Source organism: Acanthisitta chloris, unplaced genomic scaffold, assembly GCF_000695815.1.
Source record: "Acanthisitta chloris isolate BGI_N310 unplaced genomic scaffold, ASM69581v1 scaffold11559, whole genome shotgun sequence".
Taxonomy (NCBI): Eukaryota; Metazoa; Chordata; class Aves; order Passeriformes; family Acanthisittidae; genus Acanthisitta; species Acanthisitta chloris.
This window is the reverse complement of record NW_008690870.1, coordinates 6693-26809: the sequence shown is the minus strand read 5'-3', so window position 1 is coordinate 26809 and position 20117 is coordinate 6693. Positions and strand designations below refer to the sequence as shown.

At 40.3% G+C, this 20117-nt stretch overlaps 1 protein-coding gene across 1 annotated transcript; it reads right to left on the bottom strand.

Annotated features, from left to right (window-relative positions):
• Positions 1-5305: 5305 nt before the first annotated feature.
• Positions 5306-12451, bottom strand: LOC103809182 (sulfotransferase 6B1-like). Its single transcript, XM_009082000.1, has 6 exons — positions 12307-12451; positions 11334-11518; positions 10158-10284; positions 8090-8184; positions 6880-7066; positions 5306-5424 (listed from the first exon to the last, which is right to left on the bottom strand). Exons 1-6 carry the CDS (start codon positions 12449-12451, stop codon positions 5306-5308), a joined length of 858 nt encoding a protein of 285 aa, XP_009080248.1.
• Positions 12452-20117: the final 7666 nt, after the last annotated feature.

The window sequence follows — 20117 nt, the reverse complement described above, 5'->3', positions numbered from 1 at the left end:
TAGAAGGATAATCTAGCAAATTTGAGCAGAACATGTTGAGAATTATTTGGCAGGAGATTCTCAGAATTCTTTTGGTTAGGCATTGAGATCTTAGCTGCTTTTGGCAGTTTGGTGGCTCTTGCCAGGAGAGTTGGGGAGGGAGGAGAATATGCAGATAGACATAAGTAACATTGTCATTACATTTGCTAATTTTGGCACAAGGGATAAGGGTCAGCCCTTCACCTACTTCTGCCCTCATTAATTTGTTTTATCTGATCTTTCTCCTATTCTGTATATGTTTCTCTCCAGCTCTGTGCTATTTCCCGTAGGATGATGCAATCAGTTCTGACCTTAGTTCATTTCAAATCAATATGAATCACATATATCTCAGCCTTTTGAAGTCAGATATATTTTAATACTTGGTGATTTCAAGTTCTTAGTGCTTTTAAACCTTAAGCACACTTTAGTTAAGTCATTTTTCCAGAGCCCTTGTGGGAAGGGTTTTGTTTTGAATTATTTTTTTCTGTTGGTGTGTTCTTAAAACACTATTTCCTTTTTCCAGAAATAACTCCAAATGAGCCTAGTTACACCCAGCAGGATTAATCCTCCTAAATGTCACCATTATAACAGCAATAAAAATGTACAGAAGAAAAACACCATTGTACATGAACTTGATGCAAGTTAGGAAAACTTGTCTCTAATCCACTTGTCTGAGAAATCCTTGGACAGTTGTTTTTCTCTCTTGTTCCCTCAAAAACCAAAACATAGTTGTTGACTGTGGGTTTATACAGAATGTATATTCAGACTACTTTTACCATGTTAAAGGTGGATTGTATGTTTATATTTATGGAAAACATGATTTGTATTGTACAGTACAGATACAATAGTCTTTATCAGTCAGTGCTTTCCAGTTTTCCTGTGGCCTCAAAACATTTGCAGCTCATGGATTTCCAAAGCTGGAACCTCAGCACACTGAGAACAGGCTTTTGCAGAATCACAGAATCAGCTGGTTGGAGGGGACCACAGTGGGTCATCTGGTCCAACCTCCCTACTCGAGCAGGGCCATCCTAGTGCACATGGCTCAGGATTGCATCCAGAGGGTTCTGGAATATCTCCAGTGAGGGAGAATCCATGACTTCTCTGCGCAATCTCTTCCAGTGCTCAGTGGCTTGCATAGCAAAGAAGTTCTTCCTCATATTCAGGTGGAACTTCCTGTGCATCAGGTTTTGCCCATTACCTCTTGTTTTATTGGTTTCCACGAGTGAGAAGAGTGTGGCTCCATCCTCTTGGCACTTCCCATTCTTGTACTTGAATACATTAATGAGGTCCCCTCAATCATCTCTTCTCAAGACTGAACAGACCCAACTCCCTCAGCCTTTCCTTAGCCTTTGGCCATGTGTTTTGTGAGTCTGACACCTGATACAGTTCCTCAGGTTCCTAACCTTGGATTCTTCCTCTTATTCTTTGTATTGGAAATACCCAACTGCATTTTTATTTTTATTTCACAATATGTATCAGTGGTTCATTGTACAACATGTAGCTCTGACACAGAAGTAGGACATGGCGTTCCTATTATCAATAGGCATTAATCAGCTAATCTTAAAGACTCGTTTAAAAATAGGGCAGAAGTGCACACAGAATTGTGTAAGAGTATGATGACATCACATTAATCATTGGTCATTAATATCTATGGTCATAGATAGTTGTAGTAAATTACTTGGGAATTTCTTGGACAAAATGTACTCAGAGGTTGGGACAACATTTGGGAAAATACCACATGCTTTTCCTGGTTGTTCACATACTTTGCAGACAAGTTTCTGGGCTAAATTTCTACCCCTGTATTACAGTTAAACATGGAGATAGTGTCTCCAGGAATGTACCTTTTAACTGAGGCTATAGCTGTACAACTTTTTATTGCTTGCACAGTCCATGTAAGATTTTGACTATTTTCAGTCTCCCTGGTTACAGCTTGTCCACAGCAGCACAGTTGGTGACAGCAGATCAGTCTCAAGTTGGAAAGGGGTCAGCACTCAACTGTTCTGAGCAGTGAGGCCCAACTGAAATGTTTTAATTGATTAAGTGAAGCTTTGTCTAAAAATCTTGCAGGTGGGATGAAGTGATCAATTTAGACAACTGTAAAACACTCTCATTCATTTCACTTAATGAACTTAAAGATTTCTTCAAAATATTTATCATGATCTACCTTTGCATTCATTCCATTCTCTCCATGCTGCCTTTTAAAGGACCTGGGGTTACATTTGTCCCAGACTGGAGTACAAACAAAAGCTTTCGAGATGTGCAGCGTCCTGTGAAAATGAATGCCTGATACTAGTGCAGGGCTTTGCAGTTAAAGCACTGCAGTCAATAGATGTCAGTGAAGAACAAACATTTCTGTTCCTTTTGAAGCCAGCACTGCTTTCCTTTTAGCTTTGGCAGAAAGCCTGGCTGGCTGCAGAGCCTGCGCCAGATTTGACGTGTCTCTGGTGCCATGGGCTCTCAGGCATTTCCAAGGCTCCTTTCACTTATCATTGGGATTGGAAAGAGGCTGAAAGGAAGCAGGGCAGTGTAATTGGTGACTTCATGCTTTTCTGTCCCTGGGTTTTTTGCTCGAGCAGCTCTTGGTGCTCTGACTCGCTCCTAAGTGGGGCTGAGGTGCTGCAGCTCCTCCCTGCTTGGCCAAGATGCCTATTCTGTGGGAGCCCAGGAAGGGCAGTGTGCCACCATGCACACCCACTGGCTTTCCAAACAGTTTATCCTCTGCAGGACAGGTAAATGGATTCAGTAACAGGAGAACTGCCTCCTGTCAAAATTAATAGAGGAGATGCTGCACAATTGTCTGTTGGCTTCTGGTCCCTTGAAGAAAGGATTGTGGCCACCCATGAGACTGGAACTGGTGAAAGAGTGATACAACCACTCAGTCCCCTTCCCCCCTTTCTGAACATTGTCTTTCTGTGACCACCTTCACCCCCACACTCAGCCCTTTCCATCAGGTTTGATTCCTCCTGTCCCATCCCCACTGGGTTTTTACAGCAAGAGTGCCCTTGGCTCTTTGTAGTCTGTGACTGTCTTTCCTCTATTGTCTACTGGTCATGAAGCAAATCCCACAGAGATTCCTTCTGGGCCTCCAGGCTTACCTTCCCAGCTGACAGGTGGTTACAAGTAAACCCTTGTCTTGATCATCTGAGCATCTCTACTCAGATCCAGTGCAGAAACCCACGGATTGATCTCCTGCCCTGAGTCTTCTCTGTTTTCCTATGACTTCTGGCTTCAAAGATAAGCAGAACTGGCTCAGATTCCTTCCCGACTGTTCTTCCCACTTCCCGAGACTCATTTGCTTCTTCTACAAAGTGCTCCTGAAGCTATTGGAGTGATTTTTTTTCCCAGCCATTGCTTTCCTCAAATAAACTGTTTTAGGCGTCACTCATTGTATCAGAACTAGTGTGACTTAAATTCAGGTTGCTAAGGTGTTTACCTGAGCACAATTTTTAATCTGAGAGCTATTTTAGAAGATAATTGTGTGATGTTTTCAGGGAAAGGGTTCATCAAGCAAGGCCTGGAATTCATGTTTCCCTCTCACTAAAGTTCTGGGCTTCCAACTCCTCTGCTCTTTTTTATCTGTTTCATGTGAATATGCAATTATAAATTGCTAATAGCAATCTTCTTAAGACTGTTAATAAACTCACTTGCAAACTTTGCCCAAGGACACTTTGGCTTTTTTTCCATATTCAAAGGGCCAAAATAAATTTCTGTACGTAAAACGTTCAAGCATTTTCATTAGCTGATCTCTTGCATTTATTAGTAGTGGAAGAATGACAGCTGAAAGGAGGGTAACAGTGGTCCATGGAGAGGACATGGTTTGAGTGTCAGAAAAGCAAAGTAACACCAACTTCTGGTTTCCAAATGGGTTATTTGCATAAAGCAGTGCTCAGGGCAGCATCCCCCCTAAGTTGTGTTGAATTGGTAAGTACAAGGGACTGTGGTCTCACAGGCTTTTCTCTTGGTCTCTTTAGCATGTAATTTCTGTATCATTTGCACAGATGCAAAATCAGTAGGTCTTGATGTCATCTTGCACATGGAAGGTATGAAGTGAAAGGGCCATGTAAAGTGTGAAGTGTGTGTCTAGAGAGAGATTAGTGTTCACTAGATAAGGCTGTACCTCAGCACTTCAGAAACTACACACCCAGAGGATGAGCTTGCCTTACAGGTGTGTAGCTTCACAGCACACAGGAGTCAAAGCAGGGGAACCATGATGCTTGTCTGCAGGAGTTTCTTTTCCATCAGCTTTTGCTATGATTTTTCGGCCTGCTGATGCCTTGTAACTGTATGGTTGGGAAAGACTAGTTAAGGGGAGAAGAGTCCTTAAAGTCAGACTATGAAGAAATTGAAGGTGAGGACACAGAAGATACTTCATGGAACAATTCAGAAGAAAATCCTTCACTGAATTCCTACAACAGCCCCTCAGATGTGAACACAGACAGCTGATTCTGGGAAAACCTGTCTTATCAGGGCAGGGTAAATAAGTAAGTCGTGTTTGGATTAAGCTGTCTCTGAGTTGTGGTTTGTTTACCACAGTGGAGTTGTTGACTTCTGTTGCACAAGGACTGTGAACTAAAAGGGTTCTCATCAAAACACCAAAAACAGTCATTTTGCAGGAAAAAAGTCCAATGGAAAAACAACACGTTTATTGTTTCCCAGCACATGGTGCATAAATTTACTTTGATTTACATCACTTGCTTTTAAAACACAAACACTATTCAGTTCCTAGCCCAGCAATAAGTTACAGCAAAGAACTATGTATTATAAAAAAGAAGAGACAGTTTGTTAACAGACTTCACTTCAGACCTTCAAATACACAGCAGCAGTTTTCAGCTTCCTAATCAGGTGTAACATGATGTATCATGGCATGAGCAAGTCTGGGGACAAATTTTGGGCCATTTTCTTATGGTCTGTTTTCAGACTTTTTACATATTCAGTTTCTTATAGGTTTGGGTTTTGTTGTTTGGGTTTTGTTCTTAGTATCTTGGGTAAAATTCCTAAGAAGCATGTTCATATCCCCCTTGGATCAAAAAAAAATAAATAAATGAAGTAAATTTGGTCATCAAAAAATGAGTCTGACACCTGACTCTGTAAAACTATATAGGTCTGCCTGCTGAGAACTGAGTTCATCTCTGGCACTGTGTCAGAATTTTCCTGTCCCCAGCAATATCATGTTTACAATGCTTTCTATTGGATGCATTATAAACTGAATGGGAATGCCCATTTGGAATTTCCCACCAATTGCTCTATGTATGTTTGTTGATAACTGCTTATTGTTCTTCATGTGGAGTCAAATTTCATAGATGAGACATTTTGCCATCTTGCTGAGTTTCATTTTCTCGTTAAATATCTCCTCAAACCTACGATTCTGCTTTGGAGTGAAATGATTCTTCCAATCACCAACAGCACCTAGGAGAGCAGGAACAGAAAGAACAGTGAGGCTAGCAATATATGGAGCAGAAAGGGATTTAAAGGCAGCCCAGTGTTGTTAATATTGCAGCTGGAACAGAATATATTCTTAACCACAGTCGCTGTGGTAGGTCAGAATCATGAGTAATTGCTTTACTGGTCTTGTGAGACTCTGCTGTAAGCAGCTGGATTTTCATCCATAAAGGCTGTTAAATCCTCAGCCTCAGAGTTGATTAGTATCCTCAACACTAAGTGCTGGATGAAGAACAGGAGGTTTCCAAGAAGGAATTAGAACACATGGTCATCTCTGCAGAGAGGTATCTTGCATGTGCAATGCTCCAAAGACCCTGCATCCCAAAACTAGCTAAAATAGTCATCCCACTTTCTGACTAAAATAGCATTCAGTCAGAAAGGACATGAAAAGAGAGCCTGAAGAATAATCTATACATAATACATACATATAAATCTTCTGTAAACTTGCTGAAACTAGTTAAACCTCTGGGATTTGCATAGGAACTACTTGGAAGTGAATCTGTTGGGCTTTTTCAGAATTTTCAAACTATCTTTGTCAAACTTCATTGACATAGAAAAATGTATCTCATTCATTTGTTTCTTTTTTACTGACAGATTGTATTTTGGCATTTGTTTCAGCTCATTGGTAAAAACATTCTGAATTAGCAGAAGGTACCATTCCCTATTTATTAATTGAAAAAACTCTCTGTTTAAAACTGTCAATTACTGGTCAAAAATTAGCCACATAAAATTAATCAAAAGCCATGTAAACATGATAGGTTTGAATTACTAATTATCCAAATCTGGGGAATCTTTTGAAATGTCAAGAACAAGAAAACAGCTCCTGCATATATTTTAAAGTCACATCTGAGCTGAGCACTGTGGAAGATTTTCCCATGGATTCCAGCTTGGCCAAGGTCTGAAGGCTACCTATGACCATTCTTTTGTAGTTGTCATTGTCTGTATGTTCCTTTTTCAGGAACATTTCAATAGGATAAGAGGTGATATGGAGTATAAAAGCTAGGAGCAATCCTAGTCAGAAGGAATGTGTCTTGCCTTTTCTTGTTCTAGTAAACTAAGTGACCTTCACAGGTGATATCAGAAAAGACTGTTGTAAAAGACTGAGGTGGTCAACTTTTAGATAAAAAAGGACAGATAAAGAGTGATGCTGCGTGTTAAAGACAGATAAAGAGTGAACCTTTCCTTTTAGCTCAACAGTTCCCACAGAGCAATATTAGTCAGGCTGTTGTTCAGACTCCTCTGTGCTTCTCTAGCACGATTTACATTTGCAGCCAGAGAACTTAGCAAGAAAGTGGTGTTTCAGAGGGCTTCAAATTGAAGAATCCTGTCACAGCTTCCCAGGGCTGACCCAAAGTGTCACTACACTCCAGGAAATACCTGGACTCCCACTCCTTCTGCTGTGTTAAACACAAAGCAATTTACCTTTTCGGAAAATCAGATTCCTGTTGGATGTCAATGAACACACGGTGTGACTGGGATCATTGTTCTCCTTTTCTGTGTCACTTTTCATCTCTGAGAACGAGGACTTCTTGCAGATGTCTTGGATAACATTGTCACTGACATTTAAACTCAAGAACAAAGTAATTTCCTTTACAACCTTAGGGAGATCCTGAGGTACAAAAAAAAAAGCTTTTATATATCTGAGCTGATCATCAGACTTTTAGCTGTTTTGAAAATTATGTTTTCTATTACATGCCAAGTTTGTTATGCATTGTTTGCTTTCAAACAAAGCTAAATATGTCATCAGACTGTGTACAGATACAGTAAACCTGATTCCCCTCTTACCAATACTCACAGAAATTAATAAATGCTGAGTATATCATATTGTTACATTCCCAATTTTACTTCCAGTTCAGGTAAAATTTTCTCTCTCAGAATTATTTCACTGGAAATAGAGAAATACTCAAACAGCTTTTTACACAGCTTCTGTGTAAAAGTGGCTTATTTCACTGAAGATGCTATAACTAGAGATCCAACAAGTGACTCGGGATCCAGAATGGTTTGTTTATATTCTTCATAGTGGAATTATCCCTCCCAAATTAAACAAACCTATTTTATTGGAAACACTAGGAAGTGTTTTCTATTCTCACAAAAATTTATTCTTTGAAAGCTAAGGTATGTTGGTATTTTACTATTAAGAACAGCAAAGCAGTGCCCTTCCATCAGAACTCATTTTCTACCCCTCCAGCTTCTAATTTTCTTATTTATTGGGAGCACAAGTCCAAATGACCATGAGTAGTTCTGTTGTCTTACATCAGTCTTTGAAAATTTCACCTGAATATAGCCTAGCAAATTAATGTGCAGCTCTCAACAGATGTCCTTGGTTGGTCTTTCCATAGGACCAAGAGAGATGAACTTGAAATTTTCCCTGTAGCCTGGGGAAAATTATGTAATATGAGTCCCATTTGTGCTTCTAAGAACTGCAACTCTCCCAGGATTTGATATTTATATAACTTGTGCCGTCAGAATTAGTTCACTAATATAATGTTCTATGCAAATGTAAAATATGCCCAAAGACATACATTCACATTTTCCTTCTCTCTCCTTTTTAATTATAGTCTCCTCTTTGATATGCTAATGATGCTAATTCACAAGTAATGCTTTCTGACCCAAGAGCAGAGAGCATATTTACCTTCTGCATGTCTTCATAGAACAAAAATAGGATGTTTTTGTCATTTTCATGCTCTTCCCAACTTAGGAAATGATCAAACCAGGATCCACAGACAACTGAAAAGAAAACCCAGGTAAAAGAGATTCAGATATACTATTCATGAATAACTCTGATAGTACCTCACCCATTCAGGGGAATGATGCCTTCACAGCAAGTACCCTGTATTCCTCTGGAACAGATACAGTTCTTGTCAAGTGACTCAAACTTCCAATCCAAAGAGGTTACCATTCTTGTTGGAATTCATTTTCATATCAGAGTTGCATATGCTATTCTGAGATATGACTCAGTATTGGAAACAGGCTCCAAATCTAAGGAAAGGCCAATAATGAAGGAGAATGTCCTGGCCTAACAACATCTGAACATCTCAGCAAATGACTGCATGTTTGTGGTCACAGCTAGGAATATGAGCACTTCACCAGGGAATTAAGTAAGGATTCTGTTAAATGGAGCACACTGTTGTTAGCTCTCTTTTGTCCCAGCAAAAGGGAATCTGTATTATTTTTAAACACCAAAGAATTATGTAAAGAACTACTGCAAATACATCATTCAGTCGATGATACAGATAAAACATTTATAGCTGACTCACAGTACTTGTTTTGTCTGAATGCTCCTCTTGCTGAACCATGGGAGGACAGTTAAATTTCAGCTTTCTTTTAAAAATCAAAATTCTGACCTTCACCTCTTACATACATTTCTGTTGCAACCAACATAGTTATCTATTTATGCCACATGTAATCACACAGAAAATGTAAGGTGGCTAATAATTTACAGGTAAATGGGAGATGCTTTTAAAATTTAATCATAGAATCATAGAACAGTTTGAGTTGGAAGAGACCTTAGAGATCATTTAGTTCCAACCCCCTGCCATGGGCGGGGACCCCTTCCACTAGACAAGGTTGGCCAGAGCCCCATCCAACCTGGCCTTGAATAGAATCTGCTTTTCTTTTTTTCACTATTGTATGTTCAGAATTGACACTAAAAAAGCCAAGATCCTGCAAATCACTGAAGCACAATGCGTTAGGACTACTCTGAACTAGATCTGAGCCAAAGCCCAGAGAAGGCAGTAAAAAAAGTGACTTCTGGAGTTCTGATGTGAGCCCACGATGGCTGTAATGGCACTTTTCTTTCAAAGTTTTCGAGCTGATCAATTGTTATAGCTGTTATCGTCATTATGGTGACATATGTTCTCAAAGGAGTAATAAAACACTAAAAGTGGGAGTGGATACCTGGAACAAGGTCCTGTTGTCAGCTTCCATCCCACCACTCATAAAATCTCACTCTTGTCCTTGCTCTTTGGACCCCACTGCTAAGACAACACATCAGGCAGTGTGTGTGCAGAGGGGCTTTAAAAACATGTCTAGACTCCTTTGAAGGGCTGCCCAGGGCTGTCTTCAAGGCTGGAGTAGGCACTAGAGCTGCAGTCAGAGCTGCCAATGCAGCCTGGTCATGCTCTCCTCACATGCCCTGTTGCCTGAACTTTGGCACAGGTAGAGCACCCACAGCACTGCTCTGCTCACTGAGGACAGGAGCTCAGCTGCCCTCACATCTGCTCAGAGGAGCTCTACACACAGACCTCCTCTCTCACAGTTTAAACATGAGTTCTTGGAGGGAAGCAGTCTGTTATTGTGGTTCACATAACACAAGCAAATCCACATCAGATTCAGCAAATAGTCAGGGCTTGCAGAGTGTTCATGGGAAGAAATTAAATCAGTGTCTTGTCTGGGAAAATACCTTTTTTTCTAACAGATACGTCAAAGAACAGCACAAACCTGCAAAGATCAGTTGTGCTGAAATGATGCAGCTGCTTATCAAAATGTCTCCTTGTAGGTCTGAAGAGAGCACTCTATTATTTGCTCTTGTTTAGTATGGCATTAGAATTTATCCTGAGACCCCCACTCCTAACCCCCTCCCCTCAACTACTGCCATATGAATAAAGATTTCAATAAGGAACTTTCACACAGTTCACATTTCTTAACTGTTTCTGTGGGTAAGCTAATGTAAACTGCAAGCAGAGAGCATTAATCCTTACCATTTCCTTTTAAGAACACGTCCAAGAAAGCAGTCCAGGTGTCTATAGTGGGAAGGTTTGGGTTCTCCCTGTAGTAATGATACATGGAAACTGCAATGTCTTTTGGATTTCTGCTGATGTAGATCATCTGTAAATGAAGATGATATGTTTATTAGTGATAATATCCTTCCTTACTTTTAGAAAAGCTCTGAGTGTAAATATAGCATTTTCACAGGCAACTTGCAGTGTCAAAACCCTTTCCTTTAGGATTCTTCCTTTGGTGACTGTGCCATTTAATTAGAAATGTATTTGACTCTTCTTAGGCAGGAATCTGTAGTGGTTAGTAAACAATTCCATGTGGTCAGAGGTGTTTTTGCTACAGCTGTGTAATGTTTATGTTTTGTGAGAGAGCCTGTGTTAACTCTGAGTTGTGAGTCAGTGTACTACCTCTTACACCTCACATATGAAAGTATTTAATTATTAACATTCACAGGACAGCTGCAAAGCATGACGTTTGGCCTTTCATTCAAATTAGCTTTGTCCTAAAAGTCTAGATCTGAGTAATCCTGAAATCTTGGACTTTTAAGATAAATTCTGAACCCAGAACTTAAAGACCTCCCACATTCACATAGGAGGAGGAACTGGTGTAGTGGAAGGTGTCCCTGCCCATGGCACAGGGGTTGGAACTAGGTGATCTTTAAGGTCCCTTCCAACCCTGGTTGATTCTATGATTCTATGAACTCAAAACTGTGATCTGAATCTGCCTCCCGATTTTCATTTCTCCTCTGTTTGCCCAATATCTTTGTGGATTCTTCACAAAGCTTCACCAGGAGGGGCAGAGTACCTTCAACGCCAGAGCAGCCTGTAAGTACCCGAGGTAACTGTTTTCTAAGACACTAGGAAATGGGGTCATGAGAACACTCTCAATAACAGATTTCTGATTGAAAGTTGTTGATTATCTATTTTGTGTGGTTCCTGGTATACAAATCACTCCATGGGAGCAGTGGGGGAGGAGCTGAACTCAGCCCCTAGTCCAAGTCTCTGCTCATGCTGCCTTCAACTGCTGGTCAGCTGTGACTCCAAAATTCACAGCAAAGCACTTCTGGAAACTAGAAATCATTCCCAAAATATTAATGATCAACAGGACAAAATAGACACTTAATATGTCTTATTGCTTTTATATCATTTATACCTTACCTTGCATTTCTTGTTCTTAAAATTTGCAGGTAACATGTTGTAGTCTAAGTGTGTTGGGATGATTCTCTTTGATGACATTTTATTCAGCTCCTCTAGGTTGGAAATGTCTCCAAGTTCAATGGGAGATGTTATTGTAACTTGAGTATCATAAAGCTTTTTTATAACTCCTGCAAGCCAGTGGGTGCCTGCAGAGAAGCAATTTTAAGAAAACATAACAAAAAAAAGGAATATTTATTACTAACAAAATATGTGGAACATACAATTTTCCTATGGAAACAGCTTGCTAGTGAACAAGTGATACTTCAATCCCCCACATTCAAGAAACTTTACATGACTGAAGAATCCCATTGGTTCCAAATCTATAAACACTTGAAAAATTAGGGCTGTAGCTGAAGAACAAAGTACCTTTGTGAGAAGTGTTAATGTTGGTACCAAAACAATCTAATTAGACAAATGTCTTGTCAGATGAGAGGTAGTTATATTATCGTATCATTTATTTTAGCATAACCTGTGCAGGTTTTTTTCCTTGTAATAACTTGAGTCTATGTATCTGGAAAATACTGATGGAGCTTCCTCTTTGGTGTGTACTTCCGTGCAAGAGAGGCAGCTGGAGGGGGATAAGAAATTAATAAATCTACAGCCAAGAGCATACAAACTCTCCATACAACTCCTGACTTGCTCACAACTGAATGCAGAAAGCCCTCAGGAAATGCAGATTGTACTTACAAGTAAGGGATATTTATTTGCTTTCCAGTATGAAAACACCTGAGATTATTTTCAGTTGCAAAATCAAAATTTAGGTATATGACCCATATTTTTCTCAATTTGAACACTTACTGACAGAATAAGATATTTACATACTCAAACATCCTTTCCTGGTTCCTGTACACAGACATTTTCAAGTAGTTTAAGCAGAGAGCATGAAACACACAATTGAGACTTCTTGTAATTAACAATTAAAACTAGAACTTACCAGATTTGGGGTAGGAAACCAAAAGGACATCATCTTCTCTAGCATCAAAACCATCCAAGGATTTTAAAAGTTCTGGAGAAGACCTGGTGGTAAAGGGAATCCCTTTAAAGATGTGGATGAGCTCTGCCTCAGTGGGGTTGGACATGGCTGGGAATTGATGAGGACTTAAGAGTCACTTCTTAGTCAGATGGTTTGAAGTGACAAATCGAGACCAAGCAGTACAAACCTCAGGCTTATATACTTTCCTACACTCTGTGAAGTCCTATCAGATACTGATTTGTCCTTGTAGTTGATAAAGGCAACTGAAATATTAGAGATAACAATAAATAACTGAAATGCAACGTCATGAAAAATGTCTTCTGGTTTTTTTTGTCATTTATTGGCTCTCTAGATAAAACAATGAGGTAATGTTCAAAATGTAATTGTGGAAAATAACAAGAGTGAACTTGTTACTTGACTATGTTGTGTCACCTTAAAATATGCTTAATGTGATTATTCTATAAGTTATTCTTTGTTAGAAGTTATTTTACCTTCTAAGGAAAAAACTGCACCTTAAAATACTTTTTATTAATACTCAAAAAAAAAAAAATCTTATTTTATGTGAATAAAATATTTTCTGTTTCATTTTATGAAATCTACAGCAGCCTGAAATTTCAAAAGTGTAAATTGATTCCAAGTGCTTGAATTTTGTAGTGTTAAGGAACTAGTGTTTGAATTTGAGCCTGAAGAGACTCTTAGAGGCACAATCAGTTTAAGGTGTCATATGGCTCCATAAGACAAGTGTAAATAGCAAAAAGCACAAACTTAAAATAGATATTTAACATTGGATTGGATCCTGCATGTTTCATGACTAGAAATACTTGGAGATTTTTAAATCTTTCCCCAGAATAAGCAGATTCATAAAAATAAAAGCCACTTTCTGGAAAGAGACAGTTCTTCATTAATGACCTGTTTTCAAAGTGGGTTATTTTTTATCTTTGAATTGGTAGAAATTGTCATTAATGTTTACAAACAGAAAACTCCACTTTTATTTAAAGTGACCTTAAGTAATGTGAGTGCACCACAGTAAAAAAATAGCAGTTTTGAATCCAAACATTGTAGAATGCTTAGCATTTTCAGTTTTCCTTTCAATGGCCACATATTAATTTACTCTGTTTTAACATTCTTTTCCTCAAACATTCAATGGCTTCACTATTCCTATTGAAAACCTCCTACAATATATTCAACTGAGGCACTTCAATATCATCAACTCGAAAACCTTCATGCAAATCTTGCTTTAAAATGAAGTAGTCCTTGAGGAAATTCCCTAGTTTACCAATGTTCCAGTTCTCTTTTTTTTATCATAAATAATGACTTAGGTTTGGTCATAGGGGCTAACTCCAAATGTACTCCCACAACCCCTGCTAAGAAATTAATAAATAGATATACCCTTCCAAGAAACACCTGAGCAGTCAGGATCGCTCACAAGGAGTAAGGACAGTTATCCACTTCTGTGCTTGCTATTTTCTAATTCAATCTCCAAGAAAGCCAGCCAAAATGATTGATTTTTCTCTGCTCCTTTCTTTTTGTTGCAGTATTGCCAATCTGCCACTCAAAGAGAAGTGATCTTCTCTCCTGTGCTGCCTACAAAGTTGCCCTTAAACATTTATCACCTGCAAAATGTGCCTTGTTCCACCAGTAAACTCTGCATTCCAGTTATGCAGGGCCAGATGGGATTGAAAATCATGGAAAATATGCTCTGGAGAGATGTCATCACTTAGGGATGAGAGGGGATGGGGGAGTCTTTCCAGGAGGTAACCAAGTGTCTGAGTGAGGGTACCAGAAACACTTGGCTACTGGGGCTCAGGTAGGAGTTAGGGGATCCCTCCGTGGTGAGAAGCTCAGCATTCTCCTCTTGCTCCAAGACTGAACATCTAAACCATCACTTCTTACCTTAAGATGTAAGTACTTTAAAATCTATTCTCTCTCAACAGATTTCACTTTGGTTACTTCAAGTATACAAAGTATGTTTCAAGACGTAAAGATACCTGTTTCTGTGTTATTCTGAATGTCTGTATTAATCTGAATACAGAGATTTCCAAGGTTTATTTTGCAGTCATCATTCCAGCCATGGGCAAGTAGCATGAGCTAGTAAAACTTTACTGCTTTGACCTGACAGAAATAGTCTTATTGCAAAATGGTTTGCAATTAGGCTCATTCCCTTTCATTTCCTCCTGCATTCCTAGTATGTTTTGAGTCAGCACATTTGCCTAAGCTAATTACTTGGACCTGTATTAATCATTCACAACAGAAATTGCTAAGGTGTAAAACAGAAGCAAGCCAGCAGCCAAGAAAATTCCAAAACTTTTAACTCAACTGCTTTCTGTGCCAGTTTCTCTTTTCAGCATTGTGCTGGTTTGGGCTGAAGTAGAGTTAACTTTCTTCACAGTGGGTAGTATGGGGCTATGTTTGGGGTTTGTTCAGAGCACAGGGTTGATAATGTAGAGATGGTTTTGTTGCTGCTGAGCAGAGCTCACACAGAGCCAAGGCCTTTACTGCTTTCTGTACTGCCACGCTGGCAAGGAGGTTGGGGGGTGCATGGGAGACTGGGAGGAGATGCAGCTGGGACAGGTGACCCAAACTGACCAAAGGGATATTCCACACCATATGACATTATGCTCAGAATATAAGGTGGGAGGAAGAAGGAGGAAGGGGGAACATTTGGAGCGATGGTGTTTGTCTTCCCAAGGAACCATTACACATGATGGGCCCTGCTCTCCTGGAGGTCGCCAACACCTCCTGCCTGTGGGAAGCAGTGAATTAATTCCTTGTTCTGCTTTGTTTGTATGTGTGGCTTTTGCTTTCTCTATTAAACTGTCTTTATCTCAACCCGTGAGTTTTTCTAGCTTTTACCCTTCTGATTCTCTCCCCCATCCCATTGGTGGGGGAGTGAGCAAGTGGCTGCGTGGTGTTTGGTGGCTGCTGGGGTTAAACCACAAAAAGCATGTATAATATTAATACAAGGGAATGAGGCTGAAATTTGTCCTCCTTAAATGCTGCTTTACTTGGAAAATAAGGCTTACCCCTGCAAGGGTATAGTATCCTGAATTACAATAACTCAAGGAAAAAGAGAATATTCAGCACCTTGCAGGAAAAAAACTGTTATTAAAACCATGCTAGCTGCATTGCCATAAGAAGTACATTATTACAGCTCCATTATACTAAGAGAGCACTGGCTTAAAGGACATCATGTCAAATCCTCCATCCAGCTTTGATTTTCTTCTTTATCAGTGTATATATATTTTTTTCTTTTTTAATTTATGTATACCAGGATTCTGGTATCTACTGCCTGATCTCTGCAACTGACTCAGAGCTTCTCCCAGCATCAAGTTGTCCCTGTCCTGGTCTCTGGCTCTGCTATCTGTATTGATGGAGTGCACGTTACCAGCAGGTTTCACAGCAAGAGAGCAGTGTTAAACTTGGAGTTTGGGGTTTCTCCATGATTTGAGCAAAATCCAGCTCAAATGAGCAGCTGAATTAAGTACTTCTGGGCTGCTCAGACCCCCATCCAACCTGCCCTTGAACACTTCCAGGGATGGGGCAGCCACAACTTCGAGTGTTGTTCATGTCCATAGGTATCTTTTTGTCCTCTGTTTTGGTGTAGTGACTCTTCCTGTGCTCCACAACTCCTCATTCCACACAGAGGAATGATCTGATTGCTGGTGCTGACACAAACACCAAGAGCCCAGCCTTACCACAGTGCATATCTTGGGCTGTCTCCTGAATTGTCACCAGAGTAATTTTCTGCTTGGGATGTGCTGCTGGTTTAAATTGCTTCTGAGCTCTTTTGGGGGTCTTGCCACCCCACTGCAGACTTCATGGGGTACCTTGGGAAAGAGGATGATGGCTGAGAACTGAACTGACTCCAATTCATTATTGTTCCTGGTTGTCTGGTGAGCTGACAAGTCCTTAAGTGATTAAGAGAAAAGATTTAGATTTAGCTGAGGCACCTGGGAGAACAGAAAAAATTCACTTCTAGGGTTTCAATGGCATCCCTATTCATTTGAATGTTACAACTGAAGTGTCTCTTTCAAGTTTATAATCAATGACTATTTAATAGAGACAGCCTGCAAAATGTTGGATACAGCATGAGTGCTTGGACTGTTTGGGAAGTTAGGCCTCAGTGCCTAGATGTTGATAGTTTAGGAACCTAACCCTTGGTTTCTATGTGGTTTTGAAAAAAAAAAAAAACAGTTCCAGGGTGGATGTAGAGCTGCCCACAACACACCAGGACTCAGCTGAGCTGTAGTAACTCTCCCTTGGTGAGTTGGTCCCAGCTGTCAGGAAGAGTGACTTTGCCAAAACAGCTTTACTGGAATGGGCATTGAATTGCTTTACACTTTCTACAGCAGTTCTCTTCCTAGTAGTCTTTCTTAGCAGTGACTCAGTGCTTTCAGAGAAGCTTCCCTTCATTAACCCATAGTTCAACAGAACTTTCAGAGAAGCTTCCATTCATTAACCCATAGTCCAATACTAATCAAGCACTATGAATTAACAACTCTGATTTCAGAGCTTTCTGACTTCATAGACATTGCTATCTGTAGCAGCTAAGCCTGCATTAAGGTAATACTGTAAAGGAGGTCAACTCTATGTCTAGACTTATATTGTATTTATGGCATAGTTTATAACATTCATGACCTTCTTTTATCCCTCTTACAACAAATCATTGCCTGAGGATATTTTGTGCCACATCCACAGCTGATACAGCTAATCAATCCTATTGCTGCCAGCAGAGCTGTGCCCCTTGAAGAACTGGCAGGCAAATGCCATCACTGAGGTCACTGCTACCTCTCCACCTCCTGCCCTGCAATTGCACGTGATGGTGCCTTCAGGACATGAACACATACTTAAGGAAGACATGAAGGGGCACCAGGGGGTGTGGGGGAATTGGTTAAAAAGAAAATCAAATGAGCATTTTAACCTTCATTGGTCCGAAAAAGATGATGCTGTGTGCATGCAGGAGGGCTCAGCCAGGTAAACCCTCTCCCTGGCAAGTACTTTTATGTCAGGGTGGAACACTCCTAATCTCCAGGGTAAGAGGAGAGGCCACAGACTCCTAATTTTTAATCTGCTTATCTTTATTGGCATATCTCATGTGGAGGTTTACTGGCATAGGATTAAATAGCAAAAATTGATGAGTCACCCTGTTACTGCTAGTGCACGAGCACTGCAAGTGTTGCTAGGAATCTCACTGATAACTTGAATTGGTTCCACCTTGTTTTCATCAATTAGTATAACTTCATAAAAATTGTCCGATATTTTGAAGCACATATACAATAATAGGTTAAAGTATTCTATAGGGTGCCAGATAAAATCCAGCAAAAAAAGCCTTTTGATATATATGTCCTTCAGAGATCTCCACTGTGTGGAGCATCACTACACATCAATCAAAATCAGCAAATGGGTCTCATGGTAAATGCTATCCTGTCAATCCACACACTGCCTTGAAATCCTGCAGCTGGGGAAAGCAGCATCCAGCTAGCCACAACTACCCCCGGGAAGGCTTGTGGGCCACAACCAAGTGGAAGCATACCAAGGGGAAGAGAAGCACTTGTGTGCACGTGCACAGTGAGATGGTGCTCATCATGCAGTGGCAGCACAGCTCCTATCTGCAGCGAAAAGGTCAGAGGAAACGTTCTTAAGAAGAAGCCTCTCCACAGCAGCTGAGAGGAGTCTGAGATAAACACAGACATGGCATACCAGGCTATCAAGGACTTGTTACCTGATCTATGACAGAGTGGAGAGGTGGGGTTGTTTCCTCATGCCCAAGAGAGATATGGTTGGCAGCAGCACCCACCACCCTGAGTTACAAACACACTCTGCAGTCCCATCCCCACCTGCAGCCTCTCCTCCACAGTAGAGAGCTGAACCCCACAGCCTCCTTGTCCCAGAATCCCCCTCCACCTCTGCCTTCCCAACTAGCAGAGCTGTGCTGCCTTGGTCCTAGCTTTATTTTAAGGTCCTAGCTTGTCTTAAGGTCCTAGCTTATCTTAAGGTCCTTTATTTCAAGGTCCTTTCAAGTCTCTTAGTCAGAAGTTATTATACATGAGATGTAAAATGCTACAGGAAAATCACAAAATGATAGAGAAGAACTAGGAAGCACCAGAAATAAAGCTGTATCCTTCCCAGCCAGTGTCAGTACAGCCTGGTTTTCCCAGAACTTAATCACTCCTAGACAGTGATTAACTCCAAAGTCCAAATGGAATTCAGTTGGCTGGTATTTATAACAGTTTTCTGTCATTTGTAATGGGAACAGCAATTGAAACACAGGCTAGATCCCGAATGGATAAGCAAAACACGTGTTTCACTCCAATTCCCTGTTTTTGTGTCATTCAGTGGCTGTGTAATATTCTGCAAAATTTGCATTTCTCCTCCGCTCTTATGAGTTGTTTTTATCAATATGTTCATGTGTTATATGAATTCTTTAAGCATAGATATTTTATACAGGAAAGATAATTCCTACTGCATGCCTGTACTCTCTGGCAGAGTCAGGATGCAGTTCAGAACAAGGGAAGAACAAAACAGATGTTTTAGGCTTGCCCAGACCTTTTTCTGGGATGGAGCATAGCTCATAGCTCTTTCTTCCCATCATGTGAGATATCATTTTTATTTAGACTAAAAGGTACAAACAGCTCCATGTATCCTGTAGTCTAACCACAAGTCTAACATACAGTTTCACATATATTTTCTAACAATAACAATTTCTAACATACAATTTCACCCAGTTAGACCTGGTCAGATTTCAACAACCTGTTGCACACAGGTGTATTTTCCACCTAGTTATGCTTGAAGCCTTCATTCAAAAGAACAAAGAAGTCACTTCATTCCTTTCCTGGGAGATAATTACTGTCCCTGTTATACCTGTGTCTTACTGCTAACTTAGCAAAGGGATTTTTCCAAATGTGAACAACTGCAAATCAATCTACATTTTTTTTCTACACCTTTCTGGAAGGTGCTAAAATATAAATGGCTTAAAATCCTTCATCCTACCTGAATTTCCCATACACACCATCATCCTAAGAGAAAGTATTACAACCAAGACTTACAATATGTAGTTAGAACACTGGATGGTTTCCAGTGTCTTTGGGATTTATTTCTGTCGTAACACTTGCACAAACCAGGGACAAAGGGGGATGATGTCTGTGGATTTAGGCAGCAGAATGCCATGGGGAGTGGGCTACTGATTACCCAGGTCCAGAGACTAAATCCCTGTTGCACTCAGATATCCCATGGGTGATCAGAATCCTGTTGTGTTAACACAGTGTACAAACCAGGACCTGCAGCATTCTGCCTATCTGCCCATCTGTCTATGATAGAACTACCCGTGTAACTATTTCCTGGAGTATGTCCAAAGAGGCTGGAGCATGTCCAAACAAGCTTGTGAAGAGCACAGGTTCTATGAGGAGAGGCTGAGGGAGCTGGGGTTATTTAGTCTGTAAAAAAGGAAGCCCATGGGAGACTTTATCACTCTGTATAACGACTTGAAAGGAAGTTGTATCAAGGTGTCATTCTCCCAGGTAAGAAGTGACAGGACAAGAGGAAATAGCCTCAAGTTGCACCAGAGGAGGTTTAGATGAGATAATAGGAAAAATTTCTTCCTGTAAAGAGTGTCAAGCACTGGGACAAGCTGTTCAGGGAAGTGATGGAGTCACCATTCCTAGAAGTGTTCAATAAATATGTGGATGTGGCACTCAAGGACAAGGTTTTGTGATGAACATGTTAGTGGTGCTAAGCTGAGGGTTGGACTTAGTGATCTAAGAGGTCTTTTCCAG

What these genes read in the sequence shown, in the direction of transcription:
- LOC103809182 (XM_009082000.1), bottom strand. Translation starts at nt 12,451, where the DNA reads ATGTCCAACCCCACTGAGGCAGAGCTCATCCACATCTTTAAAGGGATT. An exon ending in CGTGTTCTTAAAAGGAAATG is followed by an intron (nt 8,185 to 10,157) that starts GTAAGGATTAAT and finishes TTTTCTTTTCAG; the next exon opens with TTGTCTGTGGATCCTGGTTT. An exon ending in GAATCTGATTTTCCGAAAAG is followed by an intron (nt 5,425 to 6,879) that starts GTAAATTGCTTT and finishes CTGCTCTCCTAG; the next exon opens with GTGCTGTTGGTGATTGGAAG.